General features: G+C 37.4%; 1 protein-coding gene across 1 annotated transcript in view; it reads left to right on the top strand.

Moving 5' to 3' along the window:
• LOC117972790 (transmembrane protein 135-like) overlaps positions 1–17,081 on the top strand; it is a 104,435-nt gene that overhangs the window by 29,982 nt on the left and 57,372 nt on the right. The window contains exon 5 of the mRNA XM_059028503.1: positions 15,016–15,081. Coding sequence (XP_058884486.1) covers positions 15,016–15,081 — 66 coding nt within the window. The remainder of the gene's footprint in view (positions 1–15,015; positions 15,082–17,081) is intronic.

Below are 17,081 nucleotides of genomic sequence, written 5' to 3'. Positions count from 1 at the left end.
TGGTCTTTTTTCCATTTCTCTAACAAGCATATTCTAGGCTTGTTTGCCAACCAACTGTACTATATAATGCAATGCTAAAATAAAATAAAACATGTTTGGTTGTGATTTGATTGCTAATGAAAGGTTTAGCTCAATGGGACTGGTTGCAGTTAGGCACAGTGTGGGTTGGAATATGTCAGCTACATTACAGCCGCTTGCCAGTGCACCTCAATAGTCTTAAATAACCATCCCTGCCATTTAATCCTAAGAGAGCAGAATACAGAGACACTTGTGCCAAATTATGTGGTATATTTGTGATGATGACTACTGTCCAATGAGTGCAAGTTACGTTTTTCATTAGAAGCCAAAAGCAATTTCAAGTAGAATGATTTTGTAGTGTGCTGTGGACCCAAACAGGAAGGAAGCCCCATGTCCCACTGACCCAACCTTCCTTTATAAGGGTACATAACAAGCTACAATGCGATCTATGTCGTGCTTTTGGGTTGTGCTTTAAAAAATTGACAAAAACTTTTTTTTTTTTTTTTAATTTAGTAAATAGCCAATTGTATTATTTTAGGCTCAGCTCACTGCTACCACCCCCGCCCTGACTCTGGAGCAGCGAAGACGAACACACGCTGTCCTCCGAAACGTGTGCCGTCAGCCGACTGCCTCTTTTCACTCTGCAGGCCCACCATGCAGCCACTTCAGAGCTACAGCATTGGAAGACAACGCAGCTCTGGGCAGCTTACAGGCAAGCCCACAGGCGCCCACAGTCTACAGGGGTCGCTGGTGCGCAGTGAGCCGAGCACACCCTGGCTGATTTAAGCCCTCCCTCCCCTGGGCGATGCTCGGCCAATTGTGTGCCACCCCTTGGGAACTCTCGTCCACGGTCGACAGTGGATTAGCCTGGGCTCGAACCGACGACCACCAGGCTATAGGGCGCATCCTGCACTCCACGCGGAGCGCCTTTACCACTCTGGAGCCCCCCTAGACAAAGGTTGTTTTGAAGTTTAATAAAGTGAAGTAGACAATTGTTTCGACCAAAGGTTTTAACTTTTTCATTTCTTTTTTTTTCGGGTAAGTAGATTTTGTCTTTTTTCAATATTTCAAATATTAAGCGCCTCAGTGTTCCTCCAGCTGCAACACCTGAAGTAGTTGTTTTCTTCAAATGTATTTTTTGTGCCAAATTCATAGACCTTTCAGACTGGTTTGAAATTCCTTCTTCTCAACCCTTTAAGTTGGTTCAGGCTTTGAGTTACTGGAAAACTGACAATTTTTCCACAGTGATAAGGTTAAACAGGCAGGTAAAACAGAAAAGTCGAAGGGGGGCCAGACAGTTGTAGCTGAAGCATTTTAAGCCTTGTAAAATAATTCTTTGTTATTTGAGTAAAGATGTAATTTGCAACCCTTAAGCAGCCTTTCTCATGGCCCTTTTCTAATTACAGGGTCACTGGCTCATCAATCATTAGATCGTTAGTGGAATTTAATGACTTCCATTGCCCTGTGCAAGTGAAGAATATTTCATCAGGGGAAACAACATAGCCAGAGGCAGCCTGCCTTTTCTGTGCTTCTGTGTTTTTTTTTGTTTTTTTTGGAATGCCAAATCCTAATACAAAGAAAAGATAAATGATGTTACTCCTTTACTTAGGTACTTTATTTCTCAATTAACAATGTCTCTTTGTGTGCCATGGTTATGGAAACCAACATGTACGTACAAGGGGATTACCTCCTTTAATTATTTTTAAGAGCACAATATTAAGAGCAGACATTGCTTTAGATCTTTTAAAAGAGTTTGATAGATCTAAAATCCTATAAGCCGACACAATCGAATGGTAAAACCAAGAGGTTTGCCAAGTAGGGGTCCAGTATTGCTAGAAAATTATGAACACCGAAGTTTTAAATGCACGTTTACATTTTGTTGTGAGATTAACCCAGTAGTAGAAAATCTGATATCGCCCAGGCCCCAAGATATGGAAAAGAACATAATCACCTGAGAAGTGAGCCTGGAGATACAGTATCAGCTTACTGTGAACTCATGAGATACTGGAAACATACAGTAAGGTTCAGCTAAGACCAAGAAGCTACGGTCTGACTCACATTTTTCATTTTACAATTTACAGACACAAGGAAACTCTCATTAAATTGGCTGTTGAGGGACCCATACATGGGGTTATTATTATTATTATTATTATTATTATTATTATTATTATTATTATTATTATTTTTTTTTTTTTTTCTTAGCTGATAATTTGACCAATTCTTATATCAATTGACCGTTTAAAACTACTCCCTTATACTACAGTATGCTCATTCCTTATTTACATCTTTTTAATTAGTTGGTGCTCATTTCAGGTGATATCTTTGCCTGCAGCCACAGATAGTATGCCATTTAAAAAATAAATAGTTAAAACTCCTCCACAATTTTCAATTCAGCCTAGTTACTAGGATTAGATAAGTGCATTTTACGACATAGGGGAATTATTCCTGACGAGCACCAAAGAAATAAGTCACACAATTAGTTATTTATGGGAGCCTCAGCTGCTCGCTAATACATACTGTCTTTAATGTGTACAGTACAAACTGGACGCAGGAGGCTTTGCAGATTTGTTGTCAACTTGTGAAGTTCTGGACGTGTAAATAATGGTTGAAGGTTAAGGAGTTTCTCCGTGCAGTCAGAGAATTGGCATGTGAAGGGAGGCTGAAAAGGTCGGATTTTGCTTATTTTACCCTTTTTGTGGAGGAGAGCATTTGACAGACTATAACTTGTCTGATTGAAGACAGTGCTACATTGGAATGTAATGGTTGGATAAGTAGAACTGTAGTAAGAACAACATAACTGAATGCAAAGTGAAGAGGCAGCCACGGCACCTTGAGGTAATCCTGCTGGAAGAGTAGTTCCACAGTAATTTAGTGTTATATTTTCCAAGCGGAAACTCATTTGTTTTTAAGTGATGTGGTTCATCAGTGCTGAAAATAGGCTACATTCTACACTGTTCTTTCTGTCTTACATTTTATTATATCAAGGGAGGTAGCTGTTAAGGAAATTATGGGAAACCCATGCAATCATTTTGCAGGGAGTGTCTCCAGTTTTGGCGTTTTTACTGATTTGCTTTACTTTAAGTGCGGTTTCTGTTGAGAAACTTTTAAAAGCCACTTGCAAACTGAATCACTAAAAGGTCTACTATCACTTTTTTTTTTTTTTTTTTCTTCTCAGTCCAACTTCAGGTTCAAAGCAGGCCAAGGGACTGAGCAATTGAAATGCATTCCAGTCTGCAGCTTGCTTGGGACCTAACTATAATGAGTACTGAAGGTTTTGGCCAAGATCGTAATGGATAGGGTTCACTTCACAAAAACAAACAATGAACCCTTTAATTGGCACTTAGAGATTGAGAGGGTGGAGTGTGAGATTGTAAAGCTGCTTACAACGAAGAACTCTTACAAAAATCTTACTCTACCACACCAGCATTTTTTATTTGTATTTCTCCTTTTAAATTTAATTTCAATTCCGCATGTGGTGGATGTGAGATTTGTGGTTTGTTGGTTTGTGCTTGGTGGGTTGAGGTTTGGCTGTAATTAATTATGAATGCAAAATCTGTGAATTGTCTGGATGGTTTTCAGGCTAGAGCAGGGTGATAAACACCACAACTGGTACTGATATAAACTGTGTACAATTAAAAATAAGAGGTCAGAGCTCATGCGTAAGTAGGTACCCCTAGTTTCTGATCCACTTGTGAAATTGTTGTAATGACTGCTGGTACCAAAGTTTGAGCACAACTGGATCAACAGTTTTCTAAGAAACAAGAAGTGTAAATGTGTGTGCGTGCAAATCTACTGGCTGTCCAACCTGCCTGTGTCAGTCGTTTTATTAATGCCTAGCGAACAATATTCATATAGTGCCAGATCTTCAGTTATTGCTGTATGTGGCACACTTTTTTTTTTGCCTTGCAATCCAAAACTAGTAGCAAGTTGGAGGGAGAAAAAAGCATGTTCAATTTTATTTTTCTATCATGAAATGTACGATTTCATTTTTGTCATTCTGACATCATAAGGAATGAAGTCATTTTGTGGAAATCAGATTCCTTTTTTTCTACATTTTTATTGGATTTCTTGTCAAGTGAGAAGTGGTTTATGCTGAGGTTATTTATAAATCTTCCCTTGTGGAAGTTTTTTTTTTCTTCATTTTTTCGAATCCAGCTTTTAGGCTTAGTTGAAAGGTTTATTAGTTCTGAACTGCTGCATAGTAAATCAATGTGGCATTTAACAACTCCAGCACTATCACATGACTGAGCAATGTCCATTTATAGAGCTCATATAATTAAACCATTGTTCCAATCTTGTGCCTTACGAAGGGAGATAATTCATTTAGTGTGTCAGCGCTCTGGAATGTATTTGTCGTTGTTAAACAGGCACTTAATTGCCAAATGTAGATTTTTTTTTTCTTTATAAAACATGCCCACAGTGTGCTTGTAAATTGAACACCAACGAAACGTTTAAAAAAAAACATACAACTTTTACTAATAAAATAGTAAGTGTTGCTGTGATTTATGAGGACTAGTTTCAGTGACCTTTTGAGGATTCTTATTTTTATTGTTACTTATGTAATATGTTTTGTAAAAATTGTATTATGCCAAAGCAAGTCTATGTTACAACAAAGTCCTGGAATTGTGCAATGCCTTTCACAGTATGTTCGTTCTTTGTGAATACATGTCCCTTTTTGAAGGGCTGTTGATTTTAATACACGGTATTGGTATTTGCAATTATTGTGTCAATTAATACCTCTGCTAAAAAGCCTGTACAATCTGTTGTAGGAATCTACTTTGCTTCAAAGGTGTTACATATTTAAGAACCACATTTATATTTATAATGCCTTGGTGCTCCAAACAATTTCCTGTAGTAGAAAAATGTCTGCATCTGCTTCACAGAAATTACCATTTCCCAAATAACATTATTATTGTATGTACAACTGAGCCCCCAAATACCTGTTTCTCTTGTAAATTTGATACAGTAGTATCTCATTTCTCTTTACGTGTTACAATCTGTATTGACATAATGTCTTTAATTCACATTTACATGTGAATGTGGACATTATTACAGGAACACCTGAAATGGGGAGGATAGGAGTAATGTATTAACATGACTTAGAAAGCACATACAAGTTAATCTTTGTACTGTACCTCTCCCTGGGTGGCTTTATCTGATATATGTAGGAGGTTGTCCTATGCCATTCATTAATATTCATATTAAAAAGATGTATTTTAAAAGTTGAAGGTTGAATTCCACTGCCTACAGAGTATTCACTTTGCTGCGTACTGTACATGGTTCAAATGAACACCCCTTAATTACTTTAATATGGTAACATACATCAAACGTTATGACAAGACTCACCTAATTGATTGTCATATGTCTAGTTCTGTTTTCTTTTTAGATTTCCCAAAGTGTTTGTTGATGAAAGGTGCTATGCTAGTACTAGCAGGCATATGCAAACACCTATGTACCCCAACTTAAAGAGTAAGAAGCGAGGTTCCGAAATATAGAACATTGCACGTCCCCACATGTTGCTACAACTGTTTAAATAACATACATGTACATTTTTATTTTCATTGTTAACATCCTGACAACTTTTTACACTTATAACTTTAAAGTCGTTTTTTGTATTTTTTTTTTTTGGGTGGCTGGCATTGAGCTTGAGTTCTAGCTTTAGTTTTTCGCTTACATTAATCTAGGTGACATTTTAGAAGTGTTTCCTCCTCAGACTATTTAAAAATCCTGCCAAACATCTGTGTCGCTTTGAAGCCAAGTTGATTAAATAATTTCAATTTCGAAAAACCATTAGCTGCAGTTCTACTCAGACGTAATTTGCCACTTACAACCGACCGCTGCGACAGTGGGGTACCAGAAAAATAATAAATAAAAAAGGTTTGGTCCTTATTAATACATCCTTTTATTATTTCTACATTGTGTCTAACTGTATAATACATTGGTATGAGTGATGCATCAACACTGTATTGGGCTTATTTGTCACAGTTATAAATTTAAATTAAAAAACAACATACAATATGTGTAATAATAGTATGTCCAGTATGTCCCGTTCCCTTCAAAACAACATCCGTTTTCTGGTTTTAAACTTCCGTTTCAGTTGTAGCAAAAACCGATTGGACGTCAAAAACATTTGAAAGACTTGATTGAAAAACAAACTGGTCATAACCGTCTTGCATCCCTTATATATTACTACTACTACTACTACTACTACTACTACTACTACTACTACTACTACTAATAGAGCATTTGATGGTATCTGTAGTAGGTATTCCATTTATAATGAACTAAGTAGCTACAAAAAGCAAGCGTCATGGTGAACATAAGCAAGTACTGCCATCTGTGTAAATCAGCAAAATTAAGTACGCATTTTGCATTCTTTAAAATCAAGGGATAAATAGCTCTTTCTGTTTAATTGTTTCTGGTAAACAGGTACTCTGCTTTTAGCACTAAGGATGCTTTGGTTGCACAAGAGGGATTTTTGGATCCAGGCCCAGATTTTAAAACTCCATCCTTGTACTGAGCACTTGATTCAGTGAGGGCCATTAAGAATTGAGCAATTGAAAAAGAAGACTGTGAAGTAGATTGCTATACAAATCTAATAAACATTTCTTAGAACTGTAACAAGGAAAGGTGCTGTACATTAATTCCAAAATGCCTTTTTTATTTTTCCTAGAACAGCTTGCGTCAAGGTTTTACATTTATTTATTTATTTATTTATTTATTTAAAACAAAGAAGTGTGCAGGGCATTTATAAAACAGCACGTTTGAGATGGCATGGCTGTGTTTCATTTAAAATTTGTTTAGACGATTTATGGTCAGTTTTTTCCACTTCAAAATGGTTACAGTTTACGTTTGGCTGAATTTGAAGTGAAAGTATTGTATCCGATTTAGACTTATTTTATTACATTAATAGAATATAAAAGTTAGCATTTAATTCACAATTCTGAAATCCCCCAAAAAACAAGGGCCATATTGTAGGCTTCATGTTTGGAGAGCCAAACTAAGGTGCCTTGGTTGTCTTATTTGGACCCTAGGCCTTGTGTTTGACACAAGTGATCTAGTGATTTTTAAGAATGGAAGGAAGAGAAAGCATCAAGTTCTGAACTGTTTATCTTAAGAAGGTTTCTGGAGCTGTCTAAATGAGAGATATATTTCTCATGTAGCACAGCAATACTAGGAGTCCTAAAAATGGACAAGAACTGACCACGTTTAGACATTTTCGGTCGCAGCCTTTTCCACGTGGCCTGTCTATCAGCACTGCTGGGATTTCAATCTTCCTGTTTACATTTCGCTCTCATTCCTTAGATAGCATCTCGTTTCTCCAGATTTAACAAGAAGACCTCTTCACATGACCCTTTAGGGTAGGTTTAAAAAAAAAAAAAAAAAAAAACTTAAAACCTACTGATGTGAAATGTCATGTTAATAGTTTGTCTGGGCATATGCCACTTATCCAAGAAAACAGTAGCTTACTGATTTATGTTATTGTGTTTACTGCAGAAAGCCAGAGGCAAGGGATTAAAAAGTGGATGAAGTATTGTATTACATATGTTCGTACTGTATTACATATGGCTTGTGTATCCTGGGATTGTAAAATGGGAGAAGTTTTCTTGGACTCCATTAACATTGAGGTTAAGTTTAAGGCCAGGTTCTAATTTGTCCCTGTGAACTACCGTATTCCTTCGAATTTAAGACGCAGCCCAAATTTCCCACCCAAACCGTCAAATAAATATGCATTTACAAAGATACAACCTATGCATATAGAGGCAGTCTGCTGTCACACAGATCATTAGTTATCTGCTGCTTCTCATTTCCAGTCGTGATGACTTGACCCTGTTTTTCTCCCAATTTGTGAACTGTGGTATTGCTTGGCATGTCGAAAAATTAGAAAAGCTGAAATTATAAAAGCTTATCTTAACAGACAGCTAATCTTGGACTACTAGTACCTACCATGGTACTGTACCATGAAGTGGTCGTGGTCCCAGATTAGTGCTAATTGGTGTCTGTAAAAGCAGCTGTTAATCTTTTAAATATAGATTTGCACCCCGTTGGGTTACTGTGTCCATATGTCACAGATCTTTGCTAATAACTCTAGTACAGTGTAATTATTGTAGCAGCACTACTGTATGTAGCAGCATAGACTGCCAGTGTTGTGTTAAGTACAAGTTAGATGTTCTGCACTGTATGAGTGTGCAGTATAGTATTCATAATATTACTTGAAGCACTGTAAAATGAATCCTTTTCTTACTTTTATAGTTTGGGGTTTTATTGTATGTGAGCACCAAACGCAACTTTCTTGTCCATTTCAAGGGCCTTCCGTTGTCCTAATTGTAGAGTTTACTGTGGAAATTACACATCAGTGTTTCGTTCAGCCAGCATGGTCAGAAGAGCCTGTGGAAACTTTTAACAGCTGGATTATGAACTTAGTTGTAGGAATTGTGATTTGGGAAGATTAATTTGTTTAATGATACAGCAGATTTGTATGTGGCGGACCTCGCTTCACGAGTCGAGGAATGACAGGAAGGAAGCCACCATTATGTGAAACAGGCAGGACAGTGCAAATTCTTTTTATAGAAATTCACATTTTTAATTAAAATGCAGTCAATTGGGACTCGCCAGGATCTAGAGATGGTGAGAGCTCTTATTCCTGTCTTAGTGGCGCCCACTAAAGAAAACAGCCTGGCCTGGCGAATACATATTCAGCATATATTTGTTGTAATACAATTTCCTGCCAGTGGTTTACATAATGTGACCTTGACACCATTGAACACAGAAACTCATAATTAGAAGGGACATTTACAAGTAAATAACCAGCTAATGGGCTGTTTGTAAACCGCAACAGAGAAATAATCAATCTTTCATCAGGGACTATATAATCCATGTGAGACTTTAGTTAAAAAGTTGTCTAGACAGAAGGCAGGCATTGTAAAGCACAGCACTACAGCCGAGGCGAACAGGCTGGCCAGCCTAAGGCAGGCATTCTGTTTCTTATTACTACATTGAAAAAGTCTGACAAAGCACCCTGAGTCCACGGTTGACAAATTTAATAACAATATCTGGCTCAGAGTAGTGTTACAAGTGGATCTTATTCTGTTAAAAGCTGTTAACAAATCTGAGTCTTATTATCTTTCTTTTTTTACTGACATACATATTCACATTTTAATGAAAGTAAAGTGACACTCTCTGTGTTTTGTTAAAGCCAATGAAAAGCTCCACACTGAATGAAGTGATGCTGTAAGGATTATAGGGTCTTTCCTTTATTCAGTTTTGGTTTTTGTTGTAATATTTTTCGCTCTCCCATCCTTTAAAGACAGCAAGGGCTTATTGCATGGTTGTAAGTTAATTCACCCTTTTATAACATCTATCAACTTATGATTGTTATCTCATCCAAAAATTGGAACTGCTTATTAACAGCCTAACAGTGAAGTTAGAACAACCTTAATTCTGTTATAGTACTAACCTAGCTCAGCCATTCTTTGCACTCCTTAGACCCATTCTACAGCACCTTAAAAATCGTTAGGTCTGTGCTTCTATTTTATTAGCATTCATGTCATATGTTTACAGTAAATAAGCCCACTGACAAACCAAGGATCATGGCTTTACTGTACAGTAATTAGTTCCTTGTGATGGGATGTGGATCCCAAATTAATAACAATAAAAAATATCTAGCCCTTTTATGCTTTTCTTATAATTATATGTGGTCTCAGATAAATTGTATTGGTATACAAATCTAAAGAGAAATGAATATAAAGAGAAAATAAATAAATAAAACTAATAAACAAAGTTTTACAGAGCACAGAGCTCTGAGTCAGGGTGTTTTGTGTGAAGGCACAGTAAAAATAAGTCAAGGAGACTAACTTATCTGTTAACATCTTCAACATTGGCATTATAGTGAAATGTAATATAAACAAGGCAGTTTTGTAGAAGCAATTGTTTACCACACTTGGCTTATTTTAGTATTGCTATTAATTTGAGTTTTTGAAGTTATGGGTGCTGTTTATTAAATGCTATGAAACTGGAAAGGAGAAGACGGGGTCAGCAGTCAATAACTCAACCATGTTCAAAGCAGAATTATGAATGTGCAGCATTCACTTGGAAAGTATTGAGTTAATAGAGGTCTGTGCCAAAGACAAAAATGATTTAACATATTACCCAGGCCTGGAGTCTGACTAGTTTCCTCTGTTTAATCACTTTTGGGAAAATCTTTAATCCAAAATTTGCAGTGAAGTATGTCATTGGGGACATATTTGGTGCTAAATGGCCATATCCCAGAGCTGTTTCACAATGCATTACCTTATTTTCACGTGATACATTTGAGCTGATAACAAACACGTTTCTGTGCCGGCCAGGCAATATTAAAAGATACAACGCCTCATAAATCCCCAGAGCCAAGTAAAACGCTTCTGCGTACTTTCGTTGTGCAGCGAGTGTTGCTCTAACCAGTGGTGCACGACTCAGGTCATGGAGGGCCGGTGTCCCTCCTGGTTTTTGTTCTAACCATACCCTAAATTAGTTAATTGGACCAATTAAGCTTCTAATAAGGTCCAATAAAGTACTTTAGGGTGCAGCTGGAATAAAAACCTACAGGACCCAGGACCAAGTTGTGCACCACTGCTCTAAGCCATCCTGTTGTAGCCCTGTTTACGTTTAATTTGTATTATGTATAGACCAAGTTTGTGAAATAGTGTACATATAACTGGGGCTAATGTTAGTTAGTTAGTTAGTTAGTTAGTATTATTATTTGTTCATTTAGCAGACGCCTTTACCCAAGGCGACTTACAGAGACTAGGGTGTGTGAACTATGCATCAGCTGCAGAGTCACTTACAACTACGTCTCACCCGCAAGACAGAGCACAAGGAGGTTAAGTGACCTGCTCAGGGTCACACAATGAGTCAGTGGCTGAAGTGGGATTTGAACCTGGGACCTCCTGATTACAAGCCCTTTTCTTTAACCACTGGACCACACAGCCTCCTATAGTTAGTTGATGATATTCATTTAAATTAACAACACTAAATGCTTGCGGATATTTTTAAATGTAATGTGGTAACTGAGAATCTCATTAAGCATCACTGCTTTTTTTTTTAATAGCGTCACAGAGGGACTTTTAAGGTGTACATTAAGATATCTGTGATTCAATAGTTCTTTCATGAACACACTTTTCACTTGATATTAGTATTTTGCCATCTTTAACAATCTTCTGTTCACTGCCTTCACTGTGCATCCACATTAGTATTTTGAAGAACGTATGGGTACATTTCTTGTCCTAATTAGCGTTTTTCTTCTATTTATACTGGCTTATTAAAGCTAACACAACCTTTGGCCCTCTTTTATTGTCGCGTTTTCAATGGCTGCAGGTGGCCTCCTGTCTCTCCTTCTGAGAAGGAAGCTGTGCTTGTTGTTGCTAATCTTCTTAGTGACAGTGAACAAGAAGAGTAGAGTTCCTATCGAGTAATCCAAGGTACAAGCCCTTTCAGAGGCTGTGAATCTGCCTTGTATCTGAATGCCTTTGACATGTGGTAGGAACCGTGTAAGTGCCAGTGTATTAAAAAGATCTGTTAGCCAGCGGAGGAGAAAGGAAAGTTACACACCAGTGCTTCTCAATAGAAATAAAGGAAGCTTGTCCTGACAGAGTACTTTATTTGGCCGAAACATCCTTAAAATGCTGGTGGGAAGACGGATGAAAGAACTTAATTATGAGGGGCACAAAAGGTCGCACAGTGTTCTTCTGCTCCTTCTTTTTATCAAACAGATTGTGTAAGAGAAGTTGATCTTAAAGTTGCCATGGATGTTTCCCGCTAAACCTGCTAAAGTCTCTGATATGGGTTCTGTTCACATGATTACAGACTGCAGAGGTTTAATAGCGAAACAATACATTGTAAAGTACGAGTAAAACATACTGCAGTTGTGGTTAACTGTGGGGAAATCGGACCATGTGGCTTGGAAATCCACAACACTACGAGAGTGGAAATCGTTTAAAGAGGAGGAACGTTTTGTTTTTCAATGAAATCTCTTTTACAGATTGTTTCTGAATTTGTATTGGGGTGTACCATGTTACAGTGACAAATTCTGACACAGTGGAAACTATTGTATTGCTCCTAAAGGATGTTCTACTTTAACTGTATAACCAGAAACAAATTAATGCTATTTAAAGAACGTATTTATCCTAAGGGTACTGCGGCACCCCTCGTTCCTTTTGTGACTGGGAGATTGCTTCTCAGCAGGTTTTCTTGTTGCAAAGTCTAAGACAGGCATTTATTGGTGTTGGACGTACACGTCTGAAATGTTAAAATGTTACAAATGTTAAAATATTACTTAACGTAATTTATTTTAATAGAATTAACAGTTACTTACAAGTGCTTATTAAACAGGAGGCACCTTTCAGTAAATCATAATGAGAACATAATTACAGTATATCCTTCGATACATGGCAGTTATCATATGGTTTTGTGTGTGTTTGAAATGATCAACTTGTTCCATAAATCATAGTTTCTAATAGTCTCTTCATATGTGTTAGAATGATTTTGACATTTTGACTGTGAGGTTACCTAATTTGTGGAAGTGCCCATAAATAAATTAGAGCTTACCTTTTAAAACCACTTGGTTGTTTTATTTTCTTTCTGTATTGTCTCTTTTTTTGTTTTCTCTTTTTTATCTTTATAAATTCAGAATAAACATATGGGGTCCACTTTGTGTACTTGTTAATTCTGTCCCTCATTCTTGTGGGATGAAAATACAAATATATACAGAATTTGGAGACTCTTTTTACACTGCATTGGTGGTGAGCTTTTATGTTAGTTACAATGCTTCTACAAAGTATTTCTTTAGAAATACTAAATACAACTTAATGAAGTCATGACAAATGTTTCCACATCAAGTATTTTTGAAAACGTTGAAGACATTGAAAAAGACTTGTACTGTAGATTAAATGAGTTAAGTTTGTTTTAGTATTTCTAAATCCAGCACTATTGATTTTATTTTTGAAATAGTATTTTCAGAACTTGTGCTGTTTCCACTCTTAATTTACAGTAACTGTACGAACACGTGTGGAAATATTTTGGGACACACCTCTAAGCATTGGTATATGAGCATGCTGTGTATACCAGGCGTTTCACACAGTTTATTTTCCAGGTGTGCCCGGTGGCTTCCTGTCAGCATAACCTCAACATAATTTAAAATGAGCGTGATTTAATTTGTGTTTGAGGAGTAGTCCTAATTGTTGTCGCCAAATAACAGCACACAACTAAAACCTGCAGCTTCTATTAGCCTGGTTCTAATTACATGCAGCCCTGAGGTCTGGTGGTCTGCTAGGCTTTGTCATTTGAGTCCACATCACTAAACCATCACCACTGGCTCTGAAACACCAAACCCAATTGTGAAGGACATTCTTTACCACAAGTTATTGACAGCATGTATGAAGGTGCCCTGTCTGCCCATCTGTGTATGTATGCAGCTGAAAAACTTATTTGTATGTGTTCTGTATGCATAGTGTGTGGTGGATGTAAACCATGAAGATTTTACATTTTTGTTAAACTGATCATGCTAAATTTGTATTTATTAGCTGTGGCAGGGGAGTGTATGTTACTAACATAACCTTGCTATTATTCCAAAAAAGCATAAACTTACTCCTGTAATCTAGTATCTTTTTTTAACAAGTTTCTCCAAAATGTTGATGTAACCAGACAGGGTGACCATGGATCAGTAATTGTTAAAGTAACAAGGGCTACAGCATTAAACATGTAGGGTTATTAAAATCATGCTTTTAGTCTGGCAGGTAATTCACCAGAACATTTAGACATGTTAAAAGTTTGTGTAGTGTCTTCAATTACATCAAAGCCAAGGTCTAGTCCAGCCATATTTACTGTAGTTATTATTTTAAATGTTAGTTTTAAACAAATAGGCTATTATTTTTTTGTTTTATTATTATTTATTTCTTAGCAGACGCCCTTATCCAGGGCGACTTACAATTGTTACAAGATATCACATTTTTTTTTACATACAATTACATTATTTTTTACACATTATTTTTACATACAATTACCCATTTATACAGTTGGATTTTTACTGGAGCAATCTAGGTAAAGTACCTTGCTCAAGGGTACAGCAGCTGTGTCCCCCACCTGGAACTGAACCCACGACCCTCCGGTCAAGAGTCCAGAGCCCTAAACACTACTCCACACTGCTGCCACATTGAAATGACTGCAGTAAAAAAATGTAAAAACAAAAATCATGGTTCGCTCTCTAATTGTCATTTTTCTCAACTGTTTTGTGTTTTAAGATATGAATTCTAGCTTACTTACAGAAGCATCAGAAATTCTAATAATTGAATTGATTAGGCCAGGGATGCGTTTTCCAGCTTGCTTTACTGTATACCCCGTTATATTATCCATTTACCATAGTTTACCTTGGTGTGCCATGGGCTTTACAATGATTACCTATGCTTTACATGCTTTCACTTTGCTTTAATACACTCTGCTGTGCTTTTACAATGGTAAACTTTTATAAAGGTAAGGCTCTTTTAGCTTTAAATATGTCTCTAAAATATCCTGCTCCTAAATTTTTGACTGCCTTATGACAACTGCAGCACCTGCAATTTCAAATTTATAGAATCTGTGAAACAGGATTATCAGAATTATCTAGCAAAAAAAACAAAATTTTAATCAAGACACAAAAAGTGAGCATTACCACCATAATAGATTATTGTTCAAACCTGAGTCCTCTGAACTTTGTTGTCTCCTAATGAAAAAGTACATTCTGCAAAGTAAAATGTGTGATATCTTTTATATCGGATGACAGACGTCTAGGGGCCTGGTGCTAAGGTTTGAACATAGAATCTCCATGAGTTTCAACCTTAATCCTTGTCTAAACCGTGAGAGCACTCTGCCTTTGTAACAGAGCTGTAGCATTCATCAGAACCAGCTTACAAAAAATAAGAGACTCTTTTTAACATTATCTGCAAGCTGTGTGACGTTGTTTGTTGTTTTTTTTTTTCTGTGTTCCAGGCTACAGAGACGATATTTAGAATGGCTGTTGCAAGGGGAGACATTAAACCTATAAAGCATGGAGAGGTAAGTGTTAAAATACGATTAATACTTAAACCCTTCCCCTTTACAAAAGGCTGCCACAAAAGACTTGTAGCTCTTTGTTGTGGGTTGATTGGCAATTTGTCATAAGGGTGATTGAGTTGATGTCTGGAAAGTAAAAGGGGAAGGGGGGGGTGGGCAATTAATGTGAACCTGCAGTTTGTCATCTCGCAAATGTAGAAATAACAATATAAACAGATCCCCGCTAAAATGGAGTACAATGTTGTTATTAAATAAAACCGACTAGAACGAAACAACCCTCAGCAAATGAATAGATCCATCAAGTCAGTGTGGGTACATACTGTGGTCACTCATGTACTCCTACTTGAAGATTTTCTAGTTTTTTTTTTTCTTGATGCAGCATTTATTTCATGTAATGATCTGCAGTTTTGTAATTTCACTGCAGAGTTTTTACTTTGCTTTTTTGAGCGAATGTAAAATCCTCAATTGTCAGATTGGGAGTTTTCAGCAATTAAAGGGTTTTCCGAACACGAAACTGAATTTGTAAGATATATCAAGCTGAAGTTGAGTCTGTAACAGTTTTCTACGGACTCCGTAGTGCTAAATTGTGAATACTGACTCATTTAGGGGTAGCCAAGTGTGTTACAATGATTAACCTCCATGTTACAAAATGGAAGGATAACAGCACTTTGTTCCATGTCCTCTTTAATTATAAAACTGCTTTGTTCTACATACTGTACCTGTAGTTGAAAGAGGTATATAATAAATTAATCCTGTATAATAAACCTCCATGTCCCCTTTTGTACCATCAGTCATGCCCCCTTGGTTAGCGAGTGCAACCGTTTCTGCTCCAGTCCGCGGTTGCCACATCGCTTCCCTTCTGTGGCGATGACTTGGTGTACTGTAGCTCCGCCCCTTTTCTAGATGGCTGACTTCCACCTTTCCCTTGGAATGAATTGTCAGACCATACAGTACGGGGCACTCTGTTCCCTTTACACAGTGTCCTCACAGGTCGGGAGGGAGATTTATAACCAAGTTTCATTCTTTCTCTGTCACAGTCCTATATCAAGCTTCATTTGCATCCACCTTTAGATGCAGACGGCTGTTTCTAAAGCAGATGTTCTGATATGGTTTAAAACTTGACAGTTAAGCCCCTTTCACACTGGCACTCCTACCCAAGTCCGGACCCGGGTCCTGGCTACCCGGATCACAATCCCGTATAGTGTGAAACCACATACCTGGGTTAACCCAGGTCCAGTTACCCACCCCACCACAGGATGTAGGGTTGACACGCTTTGACCCGGGTTGAGCGAGACAAAATGCTTGACGGCTGTTCATGAGCCGACGCAATAACAAACAGGCACGTCTGCGTGAAGGTTTCACTTCTGCAAGGAACATTTCTGTTTATTCTGTTTAACCATATTTTTGTTGATTGAGACACAGCATGAGCCAGCAGCAGGGATGAAGAAGCATTTGTTCTAATCAACATTTGGGCAGACGGTTCACTTCAGAGAAGCTTGGATGGAAGCGTCAGTAACAAGCTGCTTCCGGGGCATTGATACGCGCATTGTTTACTTGCGTCTGTCACCCAGGTCAAAAGCAGTGTGAAATCGCATACCCGACCTTTATGACACCCGGTCGTGCCCGGGTAGATCTTGCCAGTGTGAAAGGGGCTTTAGTTGGATTAACAGAGAACCCCAGTAGTTTTGATATGACTTCATAGGCAGAAATCACAAAGGATTCGGTTGAGATTAGATTAGAACCCAGGGGAAAGGCTTTAGTGTGTTTTTTTTTTTCAACTTTGCAAACATGGTAAACTTTGATCCTGCCAGCTTCTTTCTTTTGTGTCACTCAGTTTTTGTTTTTTGTCTTTATTAATCATTTACCAAGCAAGGGAGTAAAGATAGTATTGTAATGTTTTACTGCATTTAGACTCTTTATATACTGTATCTAAAACTAGAACGAGATAGGGTCAAGCGTACATATTACCTTTGAAAATAGGTTGGTGTCTGAGGCATTTTTGC

Source organism: Acipenser ruthenus, chromosome 8 (assembly GCF_902713425.1).
Source record: "Acipenser ruthenus chromosome 8, fAciRut3.2 maternal haplotype, whole genome shotgun sequence".
Lineage (NCBI taxonomy): Eukaryota > Metazoa > Chordata > Actinopteri > Acipenseriformes > Acipenseridae > Acipenser > Acipenser ruthenus.
This window is presented reverse-complemented; position numbering and strand designations above follow the sequence as displayed.